The 24,751-nt window shown below is 39.7% G+C and overlaps 1 protein-coding gene across 2 annotated transcripts; it reads right to left on the bottom strand.

Moving 5' to 3' along the window:
- Positions 1–341: 341 nt before the first annotated feature.
- LOC124146122 lies at positions 342–12,492 on the bottom strand. 2 transcript variants are annotated; one of them, XM_046516240.2, is made up of 2 exons: positions 12,378–12,492; positions 342–2,018 (listed from the first exon to the last, which is right to left on the bottom strand). In XM_046516240.2, the coding sequence occupies exon 2, from the start codon at positions 1,981–1,983 to the stop codon at positions 1,102–1,104; it is 882 nt and encodes a 293-aa protein (XP_046372196.1). In that variant the 5' UTR covers positions 1,984–2,018; positions 12,378–12,492; the 3' UTR covers positions 342–1,101. The 2 variants fall into 2 exon arrangements, with proteins under 2 accessions (XP_046372196.1, XP_046372195.1); XM_046516239.2 differs by having other exon boundaries at positions 12,452–12,486.
- Positions 12,493–24,751: the final 12,259 nt, after the last annotated feature.

Below are 24,751 nucleotides of genomic sequence, written 5' to 3'. Positions count from 1 at the left end.
GTGAGGACATCAGTATTACAAACACAAGTTATGGTACCCAAATCGTTAACATACATCCCATGAATAATTCAATCTTTCAATCTTAAAGATGGACTCTTCTCAAGGTCAAATGCTGAATGTGCATTTAAAATCAGATCACAAAAGAACACACTGCTAATACAAGCCTATTGTTCAATTTTGTAAGTTTCCGTGATACAAGATTCACACTGGGCATTTTACAATTATTTGACATGAGCATCTGCTCATAAAACAGAAATCCTTTTGGATTGTGCTAAAATGAAGGGTTGTTCTGTGATTTTTTACCTCCTTCATATCAACCAATTATCATTTACAAGATAAGGTTCAGATCCATCAATATGTGTCAAAGTTATTGCCCATAAACTAATCACACAGAAATCGTAACAAAGTCATGTGACCTTGACCTATTTAATATCTACTGATGTGGATGGTCAAAATTGGTTTCTGGACTAAATAACTCTCACAAATATTTACAGCTGTTCAGAAACCACATTCCTTATTGTTTTTCCTCATCTAAGACCGAAAAAATGTCACCAGGAAAGAGCGTAGGATGATGAACCATTAGAATAGTTGTACCAGTCTCTTACCAGTTGAGCTAATCATCATCACTGATGTGGCAAAATGGCACAAGTAGACAGGACTCCTGCTGGCTGTGGAGTTTCACACGGTCAAGTTATCAACAGGCAAGGATACAAACACAGGACTAAAATCATTTCCAGAAATACAAAACTAACTCAAGTTGCTTACACTTCCAATGGCGGTGACTTGTCCAATTACACATTCTTTGGCATTTTATATTAAAGTGGGACATAGATTGCATTTGACTGTCTCATCAAATTTGATTGGCTGGCATCAATCTGGATAAGGGAATTCCAGTCAACTTTTGTATCAAAAACGTCCCTTTAAATATATGATGGATAAGGGTAAAGAGTTCTTTGTTGCCACACCGTCATTGCAGACAACACACACTTCATATCGTATTACTTCTCTGTATAATCCCTTAATCCAATCCAACGATGTCTGTATGAAACGTATGATACACTAACATTGGACCAGTTCTACCAAAGACAACCATGGACAGACCTACTTCTTCCCCTTTCCAATCTTGCTCCACTTCTGTAACTTCTGTACGAGTTGTTTACACGGGGGCGGAATCGGTGTCTCATCCCGCAAGTGGAGAATGCCTTTCTGGACAAAGTTATAGGTATTGTTCAGAGTACGTGGGTACTGCATGTTAAATACCCAGTAGGATGAAAACAGTGTTGCAAATGCCATCGTGAACTCTTCGAACTCCTGCAGAACCGTTTCCTCTGCCACCAGGAAAAACTCATCACTTTTGAAGATGCTCCCTCGTGCAATGAGAATCGGAACAACCTTCCCCCGTGGATCGACCTCATCCTCTTCACCGATCTCGCGAACCATTTCCACAATGTTTTCTTTCAGAAGCAGTGGTATAAGACACAGCGCCGTCACCATGTCCCAGTACTGCTTCAAGGCAGCGTTGTCTTGCTTGGCTTGGTCTGCTTGTTTCAAAATGGCTGCCGATCCGGAAGTATGTTTTGCCAGTTCTACAATTCCTGGTGCAAACTTCACACAGTATTCCTGAATGGTGTGATCAATGTCTATCTTGGAGATTCTCTGGAACTCCAACAACATATTCTTCCCCGTGAACAGATCCGGGTATGTTTCCAGAATCATGGGGATTCCTGGCATTTCAATTGTGATGAATGAGCGCCGGATGTCAAACGTGTCTTCGAGCTGTTTGGTGATTTCTTCAAGTGATCTTCGGTCTTCTTTGGATGTTGAAGGTTGTTCTTTCTTTGGTTTCTTCTCAGGCTGGGATGACGGTTCATCATTGTGCCCTCCTTCCGCCACCACCGCTGCCGCTGCTGCCACCACTGATGATGGGACTGGCACCACTTCTGCCGTCATCGCTGCATGTTTCCGCTTGGGTTTCTGGGACATGTCGCTCCAAGTGTCAGCTGGCACTGAAGACAGCACTGCAAAGAAAGGCAAATGATGTGTCAGTATCTCAATTATCAAACACATGGACCTGTTTAAAACCACACTACTTTCACCAAAGGCAAAATAGTGCTGGCACTAAAGTAACGTCCACAAATAATATGTGAACACATTGCATCTCAAATTATGTGGACAGGGATGAGTAACATTTATCTTACCTTTTCATTACCTAAAAAGGATATTTGCACACTCATGTAGCAGGAAATATCAATCACTCTTCAATGCAAATTCAATTTTGCGAGATGAGGTGAGGTGAGGTGAAATGGGGTTTAACGTCGCGTCCAAGATTATTGCACTTATATAGCAACCTGCATGTACGTGTGTGTGTTTGTGTGGCTGCTTGCAGTAATCCGGACTGATGCCGATTTATAGTGCTAGCCCACTGAGATACCATGCCGCAGTTTAACATGAACACCCCACTCAGACACAGTATACTGACTCCGAGCCAGTCCTTGTTTTAGCCCCTTAATGCCGAGCACCAGACAGGGTAACAACAAGTACCATCTTTTAACGTCTTTTTGTATGACGCGGCCGGAGATCGAACCCCGGACCTTCCGCTCTCCGGGCGGACGCTGTACCACTAGACCACGGAGGCGGTCTTTTGCGAGATGAAATCTACAGGTATTCTAGCTCTCACATTATATTCTCCTAAGCATCTTTTCTTGAGTATAGTGCGCACCCAAGTATAATGCACACCACCATCTAGTGGATTTAGTATTTTGGATTTTTTTGTGTGAATATTATGCGCAGAAAAGATTACACTGTACCCCTTCAGTAAATCTGTAAACGAATGGGTGATGAGAGACTTGGTCAGTAGAAATATGAAATTTGAGATATGTTGATCTACCATTTAAATTGTATTTTTTGTTCTGCTAGGCATTGTTTTACATCAAGGGTTTAAGATTACCTTGTGTATTTTCTCGTTAACAAAGCCCGGAAACAGCAATCAGCTAGAGCATGGTGATCAAATCTCTTTGGTCTAAGGCAGTCTCAGTATGATTCACAGACAGTTGTTAGTCGGGATATGGCTGAAATATTGCCAGTGTGACTTAAAAACTTAACGTACTCACTCATAGACAGTTGTGGTTGGTAAAATATCCTAATACGAGTAGGTGGAAAAGTCATTCTCTTCTTTGGTTTTTGTTCAACGCCACATTCCAGCTATATTACAGTGTCTGTAAACAATTGATTGTTTATATGACAACATCTGTAAATAATTGAGTCTCGTCTGGACCACACAATCCAGAGATTAACATCATGAGTATTAATATACGCAATTGGGATACGAAGACATCAACCAAGACAGAGAGACTCCCATCCGATCCCATTAGCCGCCTCTTACAACAAGAATGGGTTGCTGAAGACCAACTCTAACTCAGAATCTTCACGGGTTTCACCACAAACACATCTTTCTTTGCTTGTCCCTCGGGAGTTTGGTCACAATACGGGTGCAATAATGCCAACAAGACTTGAGATTTGAGCTCTTTCCTTAGATTTTGTGTCAGCAGTTTTATGAATAGATTTAAATTTTTGACAAGCAAACAAATAAAACAATACAAATATGCTTCTACAGAATTGCTTTTACATATTTTAAATTCAAAACTGTAAACATTTCCAGTATCCAAACTGTACTGTAATAAAAAATAAATAATCAAAATCTATTTCATCTTCAGAAGGCTTGGAATTATTTTATCAGTTTTAAAGAGACACCATAGCTGGAATAATACAAAGTGTCAGCTCTTTAGGCCTTGTAGTTTCAGAGGACATGTTGCAAACGCAGCAACACTGGAAAAACAAGAGTATGTGAAAGTCAAGGTCATAGATTGAACCAATCTCATTAAAATCAGATCTAAGTTCTCGCTACCGCTGAGGACAAAGATCTGAGGGCATCCCATTAGGAGTCATGTCAGAACGACCTTTCATCCGACCAATCAGAGCATCGCTTACCAGATCATGAAAGTGACAGTCGGAATGTCATTTCTAATCATGCAACCTGGAAAACTTTAACATGGGGTATTCCGAACGATAATTACGTGCTTAACGACTGAATCCATACAATCTAGACCATCTATTAGAACTCTCTTTTGTTCAGGTCTCAAATTTTTAATCAAGAATTTTTCAAAACACGTTTCGAAGCGTAGTCGCCAATTTGAAATTAGTAAAGCATGAGAAAGGTGCCATCTGATTGGCTAATGTCGACTTCTTGTCAATCATTCCATTGGTCGGTCAAAGTTCGAGAAAGGTCAGTCTGACGTGACCTGTAATGGGGTGAGCTCAGATCTTTGTTTAGCGGTTGTGAGAACTAAGATCTGATTTTAATGAGATTGAGATTGAACAAAAATATACCCAAAAACATATTACATGTTATACTGTATATCAAATTTTGTAATGATGCATGCAGAAATGTCTGAGTACTTAACCAATCTCATTAACATCAGATCTTAGTACTAACTACCGCTCAAGATCTGAGGACATCCCAGGTCACGTCAGAACAACCTTCAGCAAACTTTGACCGAATGATCAGCAAAAGGCCGACATAAGCCAATCAAAAAGCAGCTTTCTCGAGCATTACAGCACTTGTTTCATTCCCATAACTGTCGTTCAGAATACCCTATGTACAACTTTTCGAGGTTTCGATTAGATTAGAAAACACATTCTGACTATGGCTTCCCCAATAAAAACATCTTTTTCAACGCTTTCCCATCACTTTCCGGGATGAAATGTCGGTCTGACATGACCCGTAATAGGATGTCCTCAGATGTTTGGTTATTGGTAGTGAGAACTAACATCTCATTTTAATGAGAAAGAGTATTCAGCAAAAATGACATTTTCAATATTACACGATTTTACATGACGCAGAAATGTGAGTCCAGTATGGACAAATGTATGGGATGGATGCACACAAAAAATATACTGCATCCCGAAGGACACAAAATAATATTCATTGTACCAAATTCTTGACAAGAGGGGGCATGGGTGGCCCAGTCGTCTAAGGCGCCGCGATTCGCTGTGCAGAGTTGCGTCCCTTGGGCATGCCAGAAACCTATGATTGTTGGTTCGAATCCTGGTTCGCCCCAATGATGTTTCTAGGTTTGTCAGCACCATACCCATGCCCGTGGGTTTCACTGAAGTGGTAAACGCCTGAGACCTGCATCACTTCAGGCTTTCCTCCCACATTAAGCTGACGCGCCGTGATATAACTGGAATAATGTTAAAAGCGGCGATAAGCCAAACTCACTCACTCACTCACTCACTTGAAAAGAAACTTAAAGGTCCTGTAATTAAAGTAATTATCAAACCATACAGTACAGTACACAACACCATTTCATAACTTTACAGGACCTCATATTTCCTGTAAGGACCCTTGAAATTAGTAATTGGGAGTCCTCTGGACCCCTAGTTTTGTAGCTTCCTTATTTTGGTTAAACCGATTATTTTCACTATTAAATCGGGTAGGAATTCTGTGAACAATAATTAGTGACATTTAACTGGGATCATTCGCACAAAGCTTCAGTTCCATGGCCCTTGTAGAGGTTACGAGATGTCGGTTAACGATGGATGTATGGACAGGCGATTATTGGTTTTGGTTTTGGTTTGGTTTGTTGTTTAACGCCGCACTCAGCAATATTCCAGCTATATGACGGCGGTCTGTAAATAATCGAGTCTGGACCAGACAATCCAGTGATTGACAGCATGAGCATCGATCCACGCAATTAGGATCGATGACATGTATCAACCAAGTCAGCGAGCCTGACCATCCAATCCCATTAGTTGGCTTTTACGACAAGCATAGTCGCCTATTACAGCAAGCATGGGTTGCTGAAGACCTATTCTACCCCGGAATCGTCACGGGTCTCGGACAGACGATGGACCCCGCGGCATGACATAAGCTCACTCTATTCTCAGTCAGGTGGGCAAAACATCATATGTAAGGAAATACGTTAATAAGCTATCTATCTCTACTATTCATATACCGTATTTCCTCTATTAGATGCCAGGCCTCTAATAGAAGCCGGGTCAATTGTTCAGTGCAAAAAATAGAAGCCGGGCCTCTAATAGACGCCTGGTCGATCAATTAATTGAGATATATCTACGGATATCTTCGAACACAAAATATTTCCATTTCGTGACGATTCGGGACATTCGTGGTCATGGTGAAATGGGGTTATTAATAGAAGCCGGGCCTCCAATAGACGCCGGGCCTCTAATTGACGCCGGGTCAAAGGCTTGTCCGAAATAAATAGAAGCCCGGGCGTCTAATAGAGGAAATACGGTAATACATATTAACTGCTCAAATTGAGGGGGGTCCTGGGGTCCTTGAGATTTGCTGCAAAAACAAATGAATCATGAAGATCTGGGCCCACTTGCAAAGAGCAATCTTAGTTACAATCGATCTTAGGCACCTACAATCAACTTTACAATCACCATACAATTGTCCTATTCCACTTGCACAAACGGATCTTAGTGCGATTGTAAGACGGCTTGGATTTAAGATTGCAATCTTAGGTCAGATCAAAATCTTGAATGGTGGAGGAATGAATATCTTACACTGTCCTGTCTAAAGTTGTCTGTCAACCCTCATAACTTGCTGCACAATCCAATAGTGGAATCAGTTATGACACACAACATGTACCTCCTTCCATAGCACAGAGCTCCAGATAAGCTGCGTATCTGCGTAAAATACGCATCAGAAATGCAGAAATACGCAGTAAAAGAAAATCCAAGCGTACCAAATACGCAACGAATATTACAGATACGCTACAAAAATAAAACTTGTGCGTATCATCAACATATTGTGAAGTAACCCTGCGTATTCGATTAGCGAATCAGCAACTTATTTTGAAACAAGTATTTGTCACAGAGTGACGAAATATCCCCCGCCTGTACACCATAGTACCAAATATGAAGACAATCCAGCGATTAGTTCTTGAGATATTGTGGCAACACCGTTTTCCAACTCCAAAAACAGATTTGCCTGCTGTGACCTTGACAATGGGGTCAAGGTCACCAAAACCGACTGGTGTCTGCGGTGTCTGTATATACACTATAGTTCCAAATATGAAGACAATCCAGCGATTAGTTCTTGAGATATCGCGGCAACACCGTTTTCTAACTCCAAAAGCAGATTTGCCTGCTGTGACCTTGACAATGGGGTCAAGGTCACCAAAACCGACTGGTGTCTGCGGTGTCTGTATATACACCATAGTTCCAAATATGAAGACAATCCAGTGTTTAGTTCTTGAGATATCGCGGCAACACCGTTTTCCAACTCCAAAAGCAGATTTGCCTGCTGTGACCTTTAAAATGGGATCAAGGTCACCAAAACCGACTGGTGTCTGCGGAGTCTGTATATACACCATAGTTCCAAATATGAAGACAATCCAGTGTTTAGTTCTTGAGATATCGCGGCAACACCGTTTTCCAACTCTAAAAGCAGATTTGTCTGCTGTGACCTTGAAAATGGGATCAAGGTCACCAAAACCGACTGGTGTCTGCGGAGTCTGTATATACACCATAGTTCCAAATATGAAGACAATCCAGTGTTTAGTTCTTGAGATATCGCGGCAACACCGTTTTCCAACTCTAAAAGCAGATTTGTCTGCTGTGACCTTGAAAATGGGATCAAGGTCACCAAAACCCACTGGTGTCTGCGGAGTCTGTATATACACCATAGTTCCAAATATGAAGACAATCCAGTGTTTAGTTCTTGAGATATCGCGGCAACAAACAGGTGGGACGTACGGACGGACGTACGGACGTACAGACGTACGGACGTACGTACGGACGGTCGTGAATACTATATCCCCCGCTTCGCGCTTTCGCGCGGCGGGGGATAATTATAAACGGGCATTCCGTCAACCTTGCCAACAGTTACATCATGACCATTTGCCATCACACTTTCTTGTGGAAGTATCGTGGTATTTGTGAGTCCTATAAAGCTCTCTTACCCAAATGACACCAGTTTGCAAGGACAAGATGAATAGTGTTGTTAAATATTTAACTTAAATACCCACATGTGTAAAAACTAGTGGGTTACAGAAATTTGAATACCCAGATAGAATTACTGATACCCAATGATTTGAAAATGCATGGGTAAAATACCCACAACACCAAAAACTTATCTGGAGCTCTGAAAGCACTTTCAACAGTTTTCTAAAAGGTCCCACTTATTTGCAGGAAACGATTACTCGAATGATGGCATGTAATTTTTTTCTACACTGATACTGTTGTGATTAAAGATTTGTGAGTTTGATATTGCAACTAGAAAAATACCTACCTATGTTTTATGAAAATTCTGAAATAAGAATAAGTACATTGATAAATTTGGCTCCATATTTAGTGACATAATTATTATGAAAATTAAGATAAACAATAACAATATTTCCTTATAACATGACACGGAAATATATGATCGACCAATGGTTGCTTAATACACATCTATTTGGGGGAGCGTTTCGTAAAATTCTAAATATATCCCACATGTATATGTTTGCTGCTTTGAAGAAAGATGATATGACCCGCCTTTTTAAAACACAGATAGCTTATAAGATGGTGAAGAACGCATGGAAGAGAAATAAGAATGATAAATAATAAGAAAGCAGTTGTTTTATATATATTCATTGGGTTTAAATTATTCTAACAACATTACATTCATAATTATTTTTAAAAAGTGTGAAATTTACATATGCTATTTAAAAGATATTTTACACAATACTGCCTTGTTTGATGAGTACTTGTACTAATTAAAAATTCATATACTGAAACCGCTCATACCTCGTCCCACTTGATTTTAGATGTGAGAATGAGAAAAAAACCTGTATGATGACTTTGCCCTTCAACTTCAATTTTAATCGTAGATTATTTAAATGATAAACTAGATACAACATTACTGCCCCCCCCACATTTTTTTTTACAACATTAATACATTGGGCAAGGTAGATTCTACTCTACAGACAACGGCATATACAAAGGGAAACCACTCCCATCAAGAGTATAAACTGAGATTAGCTGCCCTTGTTATCCAAAAGGTCACGGACATTTCTTATCGCTTGCAGACACCTTCCGTTTTCATCCTTCCATTGATTGGCGAAAAAGATATGTTGTTTCAATTTTCTTTCAGCATTATATCCATTGGGAATGGTACCTCTAGCGATCGACTTGACAGTTTTGTGGTTTACTATAGAAATAACAGTATTTCCTACATTAAATCTATGGGGTGTTCTTCAAGTTGTTGAAATGCTGTTTCTATAAAAAGCCAATGTTTGAAGGTAAAGCAGATTATTTTATTTTTATGTGAAACAGACCTTGTCTTGCACGCCAAGATTATTCAGGGACTACAATGATCTTAGCTACTTAAGATTGGTCTGTGCGCTAAGATAGTTTTAAGCAAGTGGACCCTGGAGTCAGATCTTGTGAACCTTGAGTAGGTGAGGTCTAATAGGGTTTGACATCACGTCCAAGATTATTGCACTTACATAGCCATGTGCATGCATGTGTGTGTGTGTGTGTGTGTGTGTGTGTGTGTGTGCGTGTGCGTGTGTGGCTGCTTGTACTAGTCTGGACTGATGCCGATTTATAGTGCTAGCCCACTGAGATACCATGCCGCAATTTAACATGAATACCCCACTCAGACACAGTATACTGACTCCAAGCCGACCAGTCCTTGATTTAGCCCCTTAATGCCGAGCGCCAGACAGGGTGACAACAAGTACAATCTTTTAACGGTATGGCGGTTTTTGGTATGACGCGGCCGGGAATCGAACCCTGGACCTTCCACTCTCCTGGTGGACGCTCTACCACTATACCACAAAGGTGGTGAACCCTGAGTAACTTTGATCAACCAATCAAAATATAGGATGTTTGGGTTCTTGGGCCAATCAGATGTCAGCTTTCTAAAAGAAATTGATATAATTTCTTTACCATCTATTACTTCGATGGTACTTCTTTTTGAAGACCCCTGAAGATCCGGGGTGGAATGGGTCTTCAGCAACCCATGCTTGCTGTAAAAAGTGACTAACGGGGACCGGGTGGTGAGGCTCGCTGACTTAGTTGATGCATGTCATTGTGGTTTGATGTCAGTCACTGGATTGTCTGGTCCAGACTCTGATTATTCACAGACCACCCATATAGCTGGAATATTACTGAGTGCAGAGTTAAACAACAAACCAACCAACAAACAAACAAACAAACTCCCTTTTTGAGGATAGATGCCACAGCACTCAGTGTATAAAATATCCAGAAAAATTACATGGTGTGAATAAAATATCTGAATTATTATGAGATTATGAATACAGGGACCCAGAGCTCCAGATAAGCTGCGTATCTGTGTAAAATACCCATCAGAAATGCAGAAATACGCAGTAAAATAAATTCCAAGCGTATCAAATACGCAACGAACATTACAGATACGCTACAAAAATAAAACTTGTGTGTATCATAAAAATATTGTGAAGTAACCCTGCGTATTCGATAAGCAAATCAGCAACTTATTTTGAAATTATAAGCAGGCATTCCGTCAACCTTGCCAAACTCCACGATGACAGTTACTTCACGATCATTGCCATCACACTTTCTTGTGGAAGTATCGTGGTATTTTTGAGTTCATGACATGTTTCTCCAACATGGAGACCTTTCAAACTGAAGGTGACAGTGGATGAGGTCACATGACTAATCCCATGATGCAACACAACTGATTATAAGTCACAAAAACTTTTGCCTGAACCTGGGATTGAACCCTGGACCTTTATGCTGCTAGCCCAGTGACATAACCAACAGACCATTGTTAAGGCTGATATCTGTACATGAAATTCATAACATTTTTGCATAACAGATTTGCAACATAAATTATACATTCTGCACTAACACCTATAAAGCTCTTGAACCCACACCCTGGAGCTCTGGGGACCTATTATTTTTTAGACTTTTAACAACAGCTATTGACAAGGACGACAGGACTTTTTTCATGCTTAATTTTGAACAAACAATAACAAAACAATACCAGACATATCAGTCTTGTCCTCATAAGATTAGTCAAATACCATCTTCTCACAGTTAATCATATTTTATTTTGCCATATAACTGCATGAATGAATGAAAAGAATTAACGTAACCTTTATCAACCAGCTGGTAGTAAATTTCATTTTCACATAGTAATATAGTAATACAAAAACTAAAATCAATATCAGCAACAGATGTACGAGTATTCTGACTGTCGTCTGAACCATGTTCAACAGTTAAATCCTAACAGACAAAATAGCATCAAGGCTCTGCTGCTTAGCAACACATCAATTAGCGATATCACCTGGTTTCTGTGAGACTTGCAACAGTACCACATCAATGTAAAATCTAATGGACTATTAAGACAATGTTATGGGAAGAAACATACATTGCAAGGCTCACCATATTTGGTACAGCAGTTTTTAATATTTAATAAATTCAATAATTTACTTTCAGTACATTGTCAACAATGGCTTAAATTCAGTAGTGATGACACATCAAAGATCTTTAAACTTTATACTTTAAGGTTCTCCAGAACTAATTTGAGCCCAGTTGTCTGTAGCCCTTCAAACTGATTGTAATATTTTACTCATGTGTACACAACATGCGATTATCTTCCTGTGTGTTGATTACAACAGACAGACAACACACATTAGCTGAAAAGAAAGATGATAAATAACTCACAATCTAATAAGCTCATTTAGACCTTTGGTCCTGCTGAGCTAAATGGGAATCACTTGTGTCCATGTTGCAAGTTGTATAACAATATGAAGTGGTTATACACCAGCCAGGCCATGATATAAACAATATATTTATACCTGACATCAATGTTATAACAGTGCTCCAATCTCTTCAACTTCAACAACAAGTGTCCAACAATACTTGATATATTACAATATGACAATATACAATCAATAAGCAAGGTAGCTGATGAAGGATTGACTTAGCCCCAAAGAATAACAATGTCCCAAATAAAACAATAAGCGAAAAATGACTGCTCCCTGGAATACATCCCAACCAACATATTTGGTACAAAATAACATATTTGACCCAAAATGTATTCACAAGTGCATGATACTGTACACATATATTGCAGTGGCGGTGTGGAATGGTGGCCTCGGTTCTCCCAAATTGCAGCTGACGCAGACATTATCGGGAATAGCTTGCAGCAAGCGAGGATCACAAGCAACGCGCCACAAGCAGACGAACTAGAATGATAGGCTTTTTGCATAATGAGATGATGGAGAGCAATATGTCGACGGCCGACCGACCAGTGAGATTAGCGGGGTTGCCATGCACAATGCCAGTGTGTTTCGGCAATAAACATGTTTAAGTATTACCTTCAACACCCCCGCTACTATACAGATTAATATCTGTTGTTGACAGACGACAGAAAACGCTGAATTTTATTCACCTGTGCTGTGTGTCACTTCGCCCTGCCAAACTACCTCGGCCATGTTCGATTCTTAGGGACCATTCCGTGACTTGGCATGGTTCTGCTGTGAACGGATGCTACTTCCGGGGTAGCAAATACTACGACGTACGTGGTTTATATCTTTAAGAATTAAAGGAGTTTCACCCCAGAAATGTAATTTAATAAAAATATATTCCATTGTTATAAAATGTTATTAGAAATAGCGTATGTATGACTCACAGATGGTTACAGAATGGTCAGGAATATTTAACCTTTCAATTGCAGTGGGCTTATGTTCCTATTTTAGATATAATATAATCGGAATAGGATCTTATAATTGTTATTAACATGTACAGAATATTAATATGGATGTATATGTTTAACATGTTTGATGAAACCGATCAGTCGTGGCGGTAAACACGTGGTATTTGGTGACGGTATCGGTTTCCCGCCAAAACTAGGCCTGGCGTTCGTGACTGGTTGATGGTACACGGTCCAGTGATAACTTCCTTCTTCCTAATCGTAATGCAATTGAATACGCATTAGGATGGTCACGATTTTGTAATTTTATCTTCAGCAACTTTTTTTTACACAGTTTTGTAGGAAATACTCGTTTTAAACAACTGTATCATATTGCTGGCGTTAATAAAGGCATGACACAGTTGATAATATCGCCCAAAATATGCGTTCAAAAATAAAATATAATCCAAATGGAACACATGACAATGCTTAATTCCTAGATCTGAGGCAACCTATTCTTGCCAAATCATTCCAGACTCGGGTTTCATTTCTTAATTTATTCCCTTAGATGAGATGGATATATTTACGAAATGTGCATGGTGGATATATTTATCATTCAAATATGAGGTCTATTGATAAGACGTCTGTGGCATATTGGTTTTACTTCCAATGCATGGGTTCATCTTACTGCTATAATTCAGGAAGTATTTTAGTAGTTATATCAGGAAGTGAGTAGGCCACCTTAGCCTTCTTGTGGAATAACAAGAAGTTGCTAGGCAGTATAGAAGTATATATCAAAGGCAGACCATCATTTTAAAAGGGAGGGATCCAAAATATCAAAAGCCTCTCTCAGATAATTTTACTGCCTACAACATACCACATTTGGTTTTCAAAAGGTGTGTGTGAGTGTGTGTGGGTGTGTGTGGGCGGGGTGTGTGGGTGGGGGGTGGGGGGTGGGTGGGGGGCCTCCCCCTCTGGATCCGCCTTTGTATATGTAAGCTAACTCCTATTGATTATGACACTCAAAAACTTCAATTGAATTACATTTGGTTTTCAAAAGGTGTGTGTGTGTGTGTGTGTGTGTGTGTGTGTGTGTGTGTGTGTGTGCCCTCTCCCCCTCTGGATCCGCCTTTGTATATGTAAGCTAACTCCTATTGATTATGACACTCAAAAACTTCAATTGAATTACAGTTATTTGCCGAGTCAAGAGCCTTGCAAAAGAGCAAACGTAGTATAAAGGTTAAGAGGTTGAACGTACACGCATCCATGACTTGAAGATTATTTTGCCCTTAACATCCTCGATTATCCAGCGTATTGCGACATCTCCGTTCCATAATGATGTGAGTGTCCTTCTTTATCATAATGGAATGCAGATGTGATACGCTGGATAATCGAGGCTATATACAATACAATGGAAAAGGTTTATGCTTTTCCATACCAAGTTTCTAGATAATGATAATAAGTTTTATATAAAGCTATTTCGTTTGACTCTAGGCTTAATGTTTGAACATGTATAACCGGGACATATCATTTTAAACGGTCACTATTACAAGGATAGTTCATGCAGTGGTCGTTACGTATATCAAGTGTCCACAGTAAAGCGACTCCCATACTTGAAACTGTAATAAAACCAGGGCAGGTTTGAGGAAATCGAAACGCGTCTAACACTTTAATGAATAATTATTTTCAAAATTGATGTTCACATTTTTGTTTTCCTGATGACTGACCATATTTCACCTCTGTCCAATGTTGTTACCCCACACATCCTGACATAATAATAACAATAATATTGTCGAAATGGTATCCTCCCCAAAGCTCTAATTCCATAACCCCTACAGCTAATAACAAAGTTCAGAGTTGAGTTTACAGCTACTTCCTTGCCTGATAGCTTCTTATTTAAATGGATTAATCCAAACAAAGAACCGATTTGTATGGAAATAATAATAACAATAACAACAACAATAATAATATAACACATTTTAATCATCAATCATCAAGATTCGACTTATTGTTTCGGAATAAGCACAAACATATCCACAGTATGATCAGTGATATGGATAATAGTTTGTTCTTAGTTTTGAGTGTACTTGGAATGTCGTGTGTAAGAATTTGTCGGTTTATATGGGATGGGTTGGGGTGGGTTGGTGGTGTCACAATGGTATGTATAAGGTAGGAGTGCATGTGGTATGTTATTCAGGCGGTGGGAGTGTAGCAGTTCATGTAGATGGACTATGTTTGCTTTTTTTGTTAAGTGTTGTTTTGCTATTGTTTTGGTATATTTTTGTCATTAGTTTGTATTTGGTTATGTTTTGCTCGGTCCTGGGATTGAGGCTAATGTCATCTCGCCTAAGAGGGATTAAGGTGGAGACTGAATGTAGAATTAAGTTGCTGAGGGAGGAACCAGTTCCAGAAACCATACCCTTTTCTAGGGCTTTATATTGTATGGAGTTTAGTTTTTAGTGTTGAGACGGATGAGATGGCATGACATGGCCAAGTAAGAAATGTCGGATGTCCACTTTAAGCTATGAATACACAATGCCTTTTAGAAAGTGGTCAAATGTGACAAATGTTATATATGGGAATACACTTTCTTTGTAAAGTACAAATTCTGGTACATTTTTGTTATGGAGTCCCTTCCGGGATTCGAACCTACACTCTCAGCTCTCGGCCATGGGAGCTGTAGCAAGTTACACTTATCAGAGGGATACACAAATACGTGATCTAGACTACGAGTTGTCGGACTTCAATTTGGTAGAAACTTCGGTGGCGGAGTGGGTTAGATCGCAAACTGTGTGTGCTGGTGATTAGGTGTTTCACCCTGCATGTAGGTTCGAATCCCAGGTGGGAATCCCTGATAAGAATTCTTACCTAACATATTTTCAAATATAACATTCTTCTTCAACATGTTCAGTGTTGGTCAAAAATTACTCAACCAATTTTGCTACTTTTTGGAATTTTTTTTTTTTTTTTTTAAGTGTAGTTTGGGGTGTTGAATTTGGCTTGAATGTTTTTTAATAGTAAGCCAAATGTATTTTTAGTGTATTTGGAAGATCAGTTTTGAATTGCATTTCCGCTTCTGCTCAATGTATCATTTCCTTAACACAATGGATGGTTATTGTCATATATTTAGCATAAATATCTTTGAGTGAGTGGGTGAGTTAATATTTAACGTCACATCGGCAGTATTTCAGCCATATCGTGACGAGTATAAATATCTTTGGCTACATCCAACAGATAATACGTTTGTTACCCACGGGTTGAATATCCTGCATGTCAAGTGGACAGTTTCTTTCTTATATCTTTTAAAAGCAGAAAAAACAATTTTATTGTAGGTAATTTCCCATGTAGCAACTGAAAGTGTGTCCTGGGAGAAACTGAGATTGTAGTTGCGATGCGCACCCGCAACAGTTCACACAGGACATGTATGGGGCAGGCAAAAAAACAACATAGACCACAGTGCCGTCTCGGACTCTATTCTTTATACAGTGGGGATTTCAAGAAAGCGTCGGGTAGTCATTGCATGGCCAAAGAATATATATTTATGATTTGTGTCACGAACGTTTCTGAGTGTTCTTATCACGCAATGTCTCTGATGCCACGTAAGGTAAAATATACACCCTAGCACTGTCTCATTGTGATCTTTGGTGTAATGCTCGCTAATTGGATACCATGCATGTGGATAGAAATGTCATGGAGTTTATTCCATGCCTGAGGTGTTGTCTTATTTTTCAACTGTCTAAGGGATTCCTACGTCAGCCGTTTACATCATTCGATTGAGTGAATGTTGTTTAACGCCGCAATAACAAAAATCCTTCTGTAACATTCCTGTATAATGTTGACTCTGACCAGTCAACCAGTGCCTGAAAGCATGCACAACGCTCCACGCCATCGGCTACGACGACACCAACCAGCCAGGTCACATAACCTGACCACTCCATCCCTATTGCATGTATAATCGGCTCTGCGGACAAGCATTGGACACTTCGGGACATTCATACAGATGGGATATCATCAAAACCAGTGCGATTTAAAAATATAGTTAATGATTTTTTTAATGAGTTAATTACAGTTTGTATTGAATTACTTTATACCCTATTCAGCGTGCTCGTGTAACAGAACTGGTTCTATTAAAGGTAATTTTCTTGGCATTAATGGTGCAAATCAAGTCAATAACAGTGATCTAATATCATGATTCAAATATGTTATATTAAACAGTGTTGTACCATTCCCTTAAAACCTATACATGCATGAGGTACTTTTTTAGATACAATACCGATGTATACACATCCCAATCGCAAAACAGTACCTTGTCAGGTATTAATAACCATCGGCATTTCACTTTAACCTGATGTTGTAACGACCTGATGCTAATGACATCTGGTGCCAAGCATGTTGTACTATTCCGCGGGTACACTTACCATACACCAACTATTATCTAAAGCTCTCTTATTACTCCAGACATCTTCTGTGTGTGTATCTGAATGTATGTCGACTGCTGCGCAAATCGACTGACTGGACAGACCTCAGGGACCGACCATTTCATTGTCTCGGGGAGGCGGGGGAGATATGTGTTATAGACAGAAGCTTCTTTCGACCGCCGTTCCGCAACGTCCAATTTTCTCTGAAAGTAGCCAAAAAAACATTATTTGAAGAGCTCATGTTTTTCAGGACACGTAGCTGAGAAACTGTTAAATGACCGGTCCCTATCGTCCCCTACACGGTGCTGCAGATGGAACTATACATTTTGTCCGATATGAATTAATTACGTCATCATCCGTTTCTGTTGAAATTGAGGTACCCAAATTTAAGTCCTTTCAAAGACAAATACCGAAATTGGTAATTTTGACACACGTTCCTTGAAACACAAATGACAAATACGATTTGTTGATGCGGCAGGTATAGACGGATGCGAGCGGTATTAAATGTCTATTGATTATATGCTATACATGCTTTTAGAGATAACTACATGTACACAGTGGGGTTGTTAATATTTACATATTGTTATAGATATAAGGATGTACATATATTTAAACGCATGCCTATGAAATAGTCGTAAACGTACAATGGACTGTGTTTTTAGTAGAGATTTCTTCAGTAGAAATTTTTTGTTGCTTGTGTCCAAGGGCGTAGGTTTCGGCCCTCGGGTGGTAGCTCAGGGTGGAGACGGAAGACAAAACTCAGGGGTGAAGTTTTAGACGACAGCAGCCATGTTTTTTTATGATGGGTGGAATAGGTCGAAAAGGTACGTGTTGATAATAACGTGACAGACCGCACACCGGCACCGAGTGGCCAATGTTCCCTGGTGAAGACCCGCTCTGTCACTTACACGAGTCGATCTTCTGGCTGTCTCCCTGACTGACCATGTCAGTCGGGTTTAGTAGAGCGAGGTATTACGTAACGGGTGGCAAGGTCATTGTCCCAGGTGTATGTATATACGTTAGATCCGGCGACGTGAGGAGGTGTTAATTGAAATTTATAGATAGCGCTGGAGATTAAGGGTCCTGCCCGGAGGGGCTTATGATAAGAGGGGATACGCCGAATGTTTGTTGAATATATTAAACAGACAAAGGACATAGAATTTCGGTGCACTAGGAAACATATTGAACCAGTTAGGTATTTTAAAAAAATGCAATTTTAAATAAAAGTATTGAAATGTTTTGCATTCTTTTAAATAAAAGTATTGAAATGATTTGCACTATAACATGTACTTGTGTTTGAACAGGTGGGTGAAGAATAAGATATATAACACCGCCAGTACCAGGCTGACAACTGCTTGGGTCCCGCATTTTTCTTCGTAAACATTCCCTAATACTTCCCTGAATTTTCCAGATAACTTAGAACTTTTCCAGACTTTATTATACGGCCTCCATTATAAACCGCTTTAGAATACACAACTCCAATGTCTTTTTTAGATTTTAGAAAAATTAAGTGTTATTTCCTGTTTAAAGAAAACCAAATAATTGTCCCCCCCCCCTTACAACAGCCGTCCATCGGCCACCATTTAAAGAGTTCAAACATGAAAACTACAAAATAACTCAATCAATCATTGCTTCATCAAAACAAGTATTACAATCTTTGAAAAGGAACATCAGGACTAGAATCTCACTCACAACTTTAGTTGCAGAATATACATGAACTAATTAAAGTAAATACCATCACTACTTTCAGTGCAACATTCATGCACAGTATCACACAAACTAACCATTCAAGTATACACCTATACTTTCAAAAGGTTACCACAAAATTGAGCTGTTCTGCCAGCAAACAAAACAAAACATACCAAAAAATGTTAAAGTCAAGTGGTAACTGAATTTTTCATGTGTCTTCTGATTTTTCTTCAGGCTTTCCTCAATGCGGTTTATTTCCTATTCTTGTTCTTGAAGGTTCTTCTTCAGTTTTTGCCTCAGCATCTCTTGCTTTCTTATCAGCAGAACTGATGAGCGTCTGTACAATGGCTTCAAGCATCTTTTTTCTTTTCCATGCCTGTGTTAGCTCTTCAGAAAGTCCTTTCCTTTTTCTAGACTCTGTCTGTGGTTGTTCACCTTGGGTCCTTTCCAAGAGATGCATCTTGGACTTGTTGCTTGAGTGACAACATGATGTCAAAAGTGCAGGTGTCATCTCAAAGTCTGCCAGTTTCTTCTCCGCTGCTGTCATTGAGTCATGGGCTGGTCTTTGTGCTGTAACACTCTCTTCAGCCAGGTTAGTTGGTTGGTTGGTTTGTTGTTTAACGCCGCACTCATCAATAGTCCAGCTATATGACGGCGGTCTGTAAATAATCGAGTCTGGACCAGACAATCCAGTGATTAATATTATGAGCATCGATCCACGCAATTGGGACCGATGACATGTATCAACCAAGTCAGCGAGCCTGACCACCCGATCCCGTTAGTCGCCTTTTACGACAAGCATAGTGGCCTTTTACGGCAAGCATGGGTTGCTGAAGACCTATTCTATCCCGGAAACGAGGTGAAATGACATCTTTATGCAGAGTTCTGCATATTCCTACTTCCCTTCAATGTGTCTTGGAAAGAAACGATGATGTTGAACCCTGTGAAATCTTCTTTATCGAACATCCGTGAGTATTCAACAAAAAGCTTAAACTGCTTGGGTACTTTCCATAAGGTTTTAGAGAGTTTGGGAAGGACCTTCTCAATCATGGTGTTTGTAACACCAGGTTCAGATATCATGTGTCTGGGATTTGTCAGGTTTGTCAGGTTTCAGAACAAACTATATTTCAGTGGGCACTTTTCTTGTTGCTTTGTTACAACTGCTTCCAACTTTGTGCGACTTTCATTTCTGAACTATAAGGCACTAATCCTTCTTCTAGTTCAGTGCTTTTGCTGCAAATCAACATCAATATACTCGGCACTCCTTTGATTCTCTTTGGCTGTAACTTCTACTTGTGTTAATTGTAAAGGAGTCTCTGCAGATCTAATGCAGGCATGTTTCAGGAAACGTCCCATCAGCCTCTTCAGTAAACAGATGAGACCATCTGCAATAAACTGCAACATAGGTGCATCGGTCTGGCTCCAGCAGTCCTGCTACAGACACAAAGGCTTCTAGTTTAGCAAAAGTAAGATCATCATGAATTGCATGTTTCACAACTACAAAGGAAGCAGATTTTGGTATTTGACTTTGGGTTTTCTTTAGTATCTCAGCTACATACTTAACCATGCTTGGCCAAATAGAAATTGCTCGTTCTGCAACATTTCTATCTACCACCCATCTGGACCAACAGAAGTGCATGGGGAATACCAGAGACTTAGTGATGCTTGCATTACCTTCCCTTTTAGCAGGGTTCAATTAACCAGAACATTCCCTTCAGTGGTGACCCTATGGCCCATTTCGTCTTTTGAACTCGTGTCCGAAATGCACCATGGACTGTGTGCAAACTGCACAATCCAACTTCAAGAAGCTCAGGCTGTTCTGCATCTGTTTCCCTTTCCTTGACAGTGTGCTCATACATCTTCCAGTTTACATTGGGCCCGTCAATGGAAACTGAAGGCATCTTCTTCAGTGAAATGTCCTCTGTTCCTTCTTTGAAGTTTTCTGGGGGCACGGGTGGCCCAGTCGTCTAAGGCGCCGCGACTCGCTGTGCAGAGTTGCGTCCCTTGGGCACGCCAGAAACCTATGATTGTGGGTTCGAGTCCCGGCTCGCCCCGATTATGTTTCTAGGTTTGTCAGCACCATACCCGTGCTCGTGGGTTTCATCGAAGTGGTAAACGTCTGAGACCTGCATCACTTCGGGCTTTCCTCCCACATTAAGCTGACACGCCGTGATATAACTGGAATACTGTTAAAAGCGGCGTTAAACCCAACTCACTCACTCACTCTTTGAAGTTTTCTACAAATCCTTGGCGTAGTGTGACCGAAGAACTTTGACCATAAATATCTTGATGTGGCAGTGTCATCTTTGAAGACTACAAGATCCATTTGTTCTTTTTGTACCTTCTTGTTGAGTGACTCATCAAAACATATGACCTAACAGGGGGCATTTTTCACCTCTTCAATGAGCTTTCCTTTGAAATAAGGTGCAATACCCAAACAAACGAGATATGATAGTTTGGTTGACCCCCGCTCGGCAATGGCACTATCTGGCAACATGACCCTGAAGATTTCACAGATATCACTACTTAAGTTGTATGAAAAGTGTGACATAACTGATTTAAGGGCCCAGTTAATTTCTGCTTTCTCAGAGCATTCTTGCAGATACTAGTAATATGGCTACTTGTTGCTTCAGATGCAGCTGGTGGGGGAACAGTTATATCTACCAAACTTACAGCATCACTAGGATGGGTATCTGGGTCATTCAGTGTAACTGTTGCTGTAACATCAGGGGGCTTTGCTTCATCCTTCTGTGAAATGGTCTCTGACTTACAGAAATTTGTCATTAAACCAGATCCTTCCTTCCGCATTATTGCACTTGTGTGTTTCTTCCCTTGGGCATGACTCCTGATTGCAACCTCCCCCATGTTGGAGAGTTGTTGGTTTGGTTGGTTTGTTGTTTAACGCCGCACTCGCATATTCCAGCTATATGGCGGCGGTCTGCAAAAAATCGAGTCTTGACCAGAAAATCCAGTGATTGATATCATGAGCATCGATCCACGCAGTTGGGATCGATGACATGCATCAACCAAGTCAGCGAGCCTGACCACCAGATCCCGTAAGTCGCCTCTTACGACAAGTATAGTCGTCTTTTACGGCAAGGATGGGTTGCTGAAAACCTATTCTACCCCGGATCTTCACGGGTTGGGTCTCCTGGAACCAGTTCTTATTAAACTTAGTGGCCATTATCTTGAGCTAAACCTACAATCAAAGATTACACAGGTTATCAGAGTTCGCAAGGGAATAGATAATTATAACCAGAATTGAAGTCATCTTCAGTTAGTTTCAAAGTCTAAACATATATCCAACGACAGATACACTTTTCATTAGGAAAGAGCTTTGTTGAATCCTAATAGCAATATTTTCTTTGTTCTTGAACAGTAGAAAGTTATGTGATTTGACATTTAACATTCAAACTGATTTATGAAATTCAAATGCTAAACAAATACCAAGGTAATGGAATATTTTACTCAAAATAGTTGAAATTCAGAATCTACTTAACTCTGGAGGTAAGGGGCACTAATCACTATCAGCCACTTAAAGACCTTGATGTAGCAACATTTGACAAATACCACTTCAACTAAGATTTTTTTCAACTGAATAAACTCTTTTTTTTTAATTTGCGTGGCTGCCATAAGCATTAAATTATAGGGAGTTCGAGTTCCAAGAGTCAATATAGCCTGATACATCCCTGATTTTGTAGTTTTTAATGAATTCCGATATTTCCATGACTAAATTTGTTCAACATATTACTTGTCTTACTCGGATTATATGCGGGATGCTTTATTTTTAAATTTACGAAGGTCCTTTCCCTAACAATATTGTTATTTTGCTGCAACTGTTGTTTTTGTATTTTCATAGATTGATACAGACAATCGATGACACCGGGCCAGTCCTATTTATCGACCTTCGTCTGTACAGGATGTTACGCAAATAGCAGATGTTAGCTGGAGAAAATGTGAACATGAATATGTGAACAAGAGTTCAGCTTTAGATAGTTTAAAAGAGATTTCGAGAAAATATATTCAATATTTGCCCTTTGGAACTGGTAATCTATATAACATATGTTATATATGGGATTACACTTTCTAGTAGTTTTGGGGGTTGAATTCAATCCGGGATTCGAACCCGCACTCTCAGAGTGAGGCACATAATCGCTAGCACACATAGCCAGCGATCTAAAGCGATCTAACCCACTCAGCCGCCGATGCTTCCACAAAATGGAAGTCTGACATTTGGTGGTCTCGATCACGAACTTTGTGTATCCCTTTGGCGAATAGGTGCCTCACTCTTCGAGTTAGGGTTCGAATCCCGTAAGGGATCCAACCCAAAAAAGTACTAGAATTTACACTTTACTAAGAAAGTGTAATCCCTAATATAACATTGCTTCACTAGACCACTTTCTTATATGCATTGTGTAATCTATACTTCATACCACGCTGGTGATTATTTGAAATAAAGGTGTTTTAAACTGATTAACCTTCCCCTAACACACAAGAGGAACAATCCAAAATCAGTACCCTATATATACATGTAGTCTTCAGTATTCCATCGTTTCAGTATTTGAAATTATTATGTCTACATCAGAAATCTTTTTTCCTCGCAATAATCACTCCGTGAATACCTCACGGAAACCCGGGTTTGAAAACTTCCATGGGGCTTTATTGCTTGTAGTAAGAGGCGGCGAAATTTGAACGGGTGGCCAGACTCGGTGTATTGGCTGGTTGCCTGGCATCAGACCCCAAAACATGATCATAATATCAAAGAATCCCTACGGACTGCTGGTTAAAACCTATGGAAGCGTATCAGTGCCACATTCTTGAAACAAAAATATTATCTACGTAGATGCTACTTTCATCTACGTATATGATATTATAATCTACGCAGAAGAAAGTATAATCTACGTAGACAACCATACTTACATCTAAGTAGACCTTACCTAATCTACGTGGACAACCATACTTACATCTATGTAGACCATACTTAATCTACGTGGACAACCATACTTAATCTACGTGGACAACCATACTTACATCTACGTAGACAACCATAATTACATCTATGTAGACCATACCTAATCTACGTGGACAACCATACTTACATCTACGTGGACAACCATACTTACATCTACGTAGACAACCATACTTACATCTATGTAGACCATACCTAATCTACGTGGACAACCATACTTACATCTATGTAGACCATACTTAATCTACGTGGACAACCATACTTAATCTACGTGGACAACCATACTTACTCTACGTGGACAACCATACTTACATCTATGTAGACCATACTTAATCTACGTGGACAACCATACTTAATCTACGTGGACAACCATACTTAATCTACGTGGACAACCATACTTACATCTATGTAGACCATACCTAATCTACGTTGACAACCATACTTAATCTACGTGAACAACCATACTTAATCTACGTGGACAACCATACTTAATCTACGTGGACAACCATACTTAATCTACGTGGACAACCATACTTACATCTACGTGGACAACCATACTTAATCTACGTGGACAACCATACTTAATCTACGTGGACAACCATACTTAATCTACGTGGACAACCATACTTAATCTATGTGGACAACCATACTTAATCTACGTGGACAACCATACTTAATCTACGTGGACAACCATACTTACATCTATGTAGACCATACTTACATATATGTAGACAACCATACTTACATCTATGTAGACCATACTTAATCTACGTGGACAACCATACTTACATCTACGTAGACAACCATACTTACATCTATGTAGACCATACTTACATATATGTAGACAACCATACTTACATCTATGTAGACCATACTTAATCTACGTGGACAACCATACTTACATCTACGTGGACCACCATACTTACATCTACGTAGACGATACGACTCACATCTATGTAGATGGTACTTTCATCTACGTATATG

Source organism: Haliotis rufescens, unplaced genomic scaffold, assembly GCF_023055435.1.
Source record: "Haliotis rufescens isolate VD_foot unplaced genomic scaffold, xgHalRufe1.0.p SCAF_68, whole genome shotgun sequence".
Lineage (NCBI taxonomy): Eukaryota > Metazoa > Mollusca > Gastropoda > Lepetellida > Haliotidae > Haliotis > Haliotis rufescens.
This window is presented reverse-complemented; position numbering and strand designations above follow the sequence as displayed.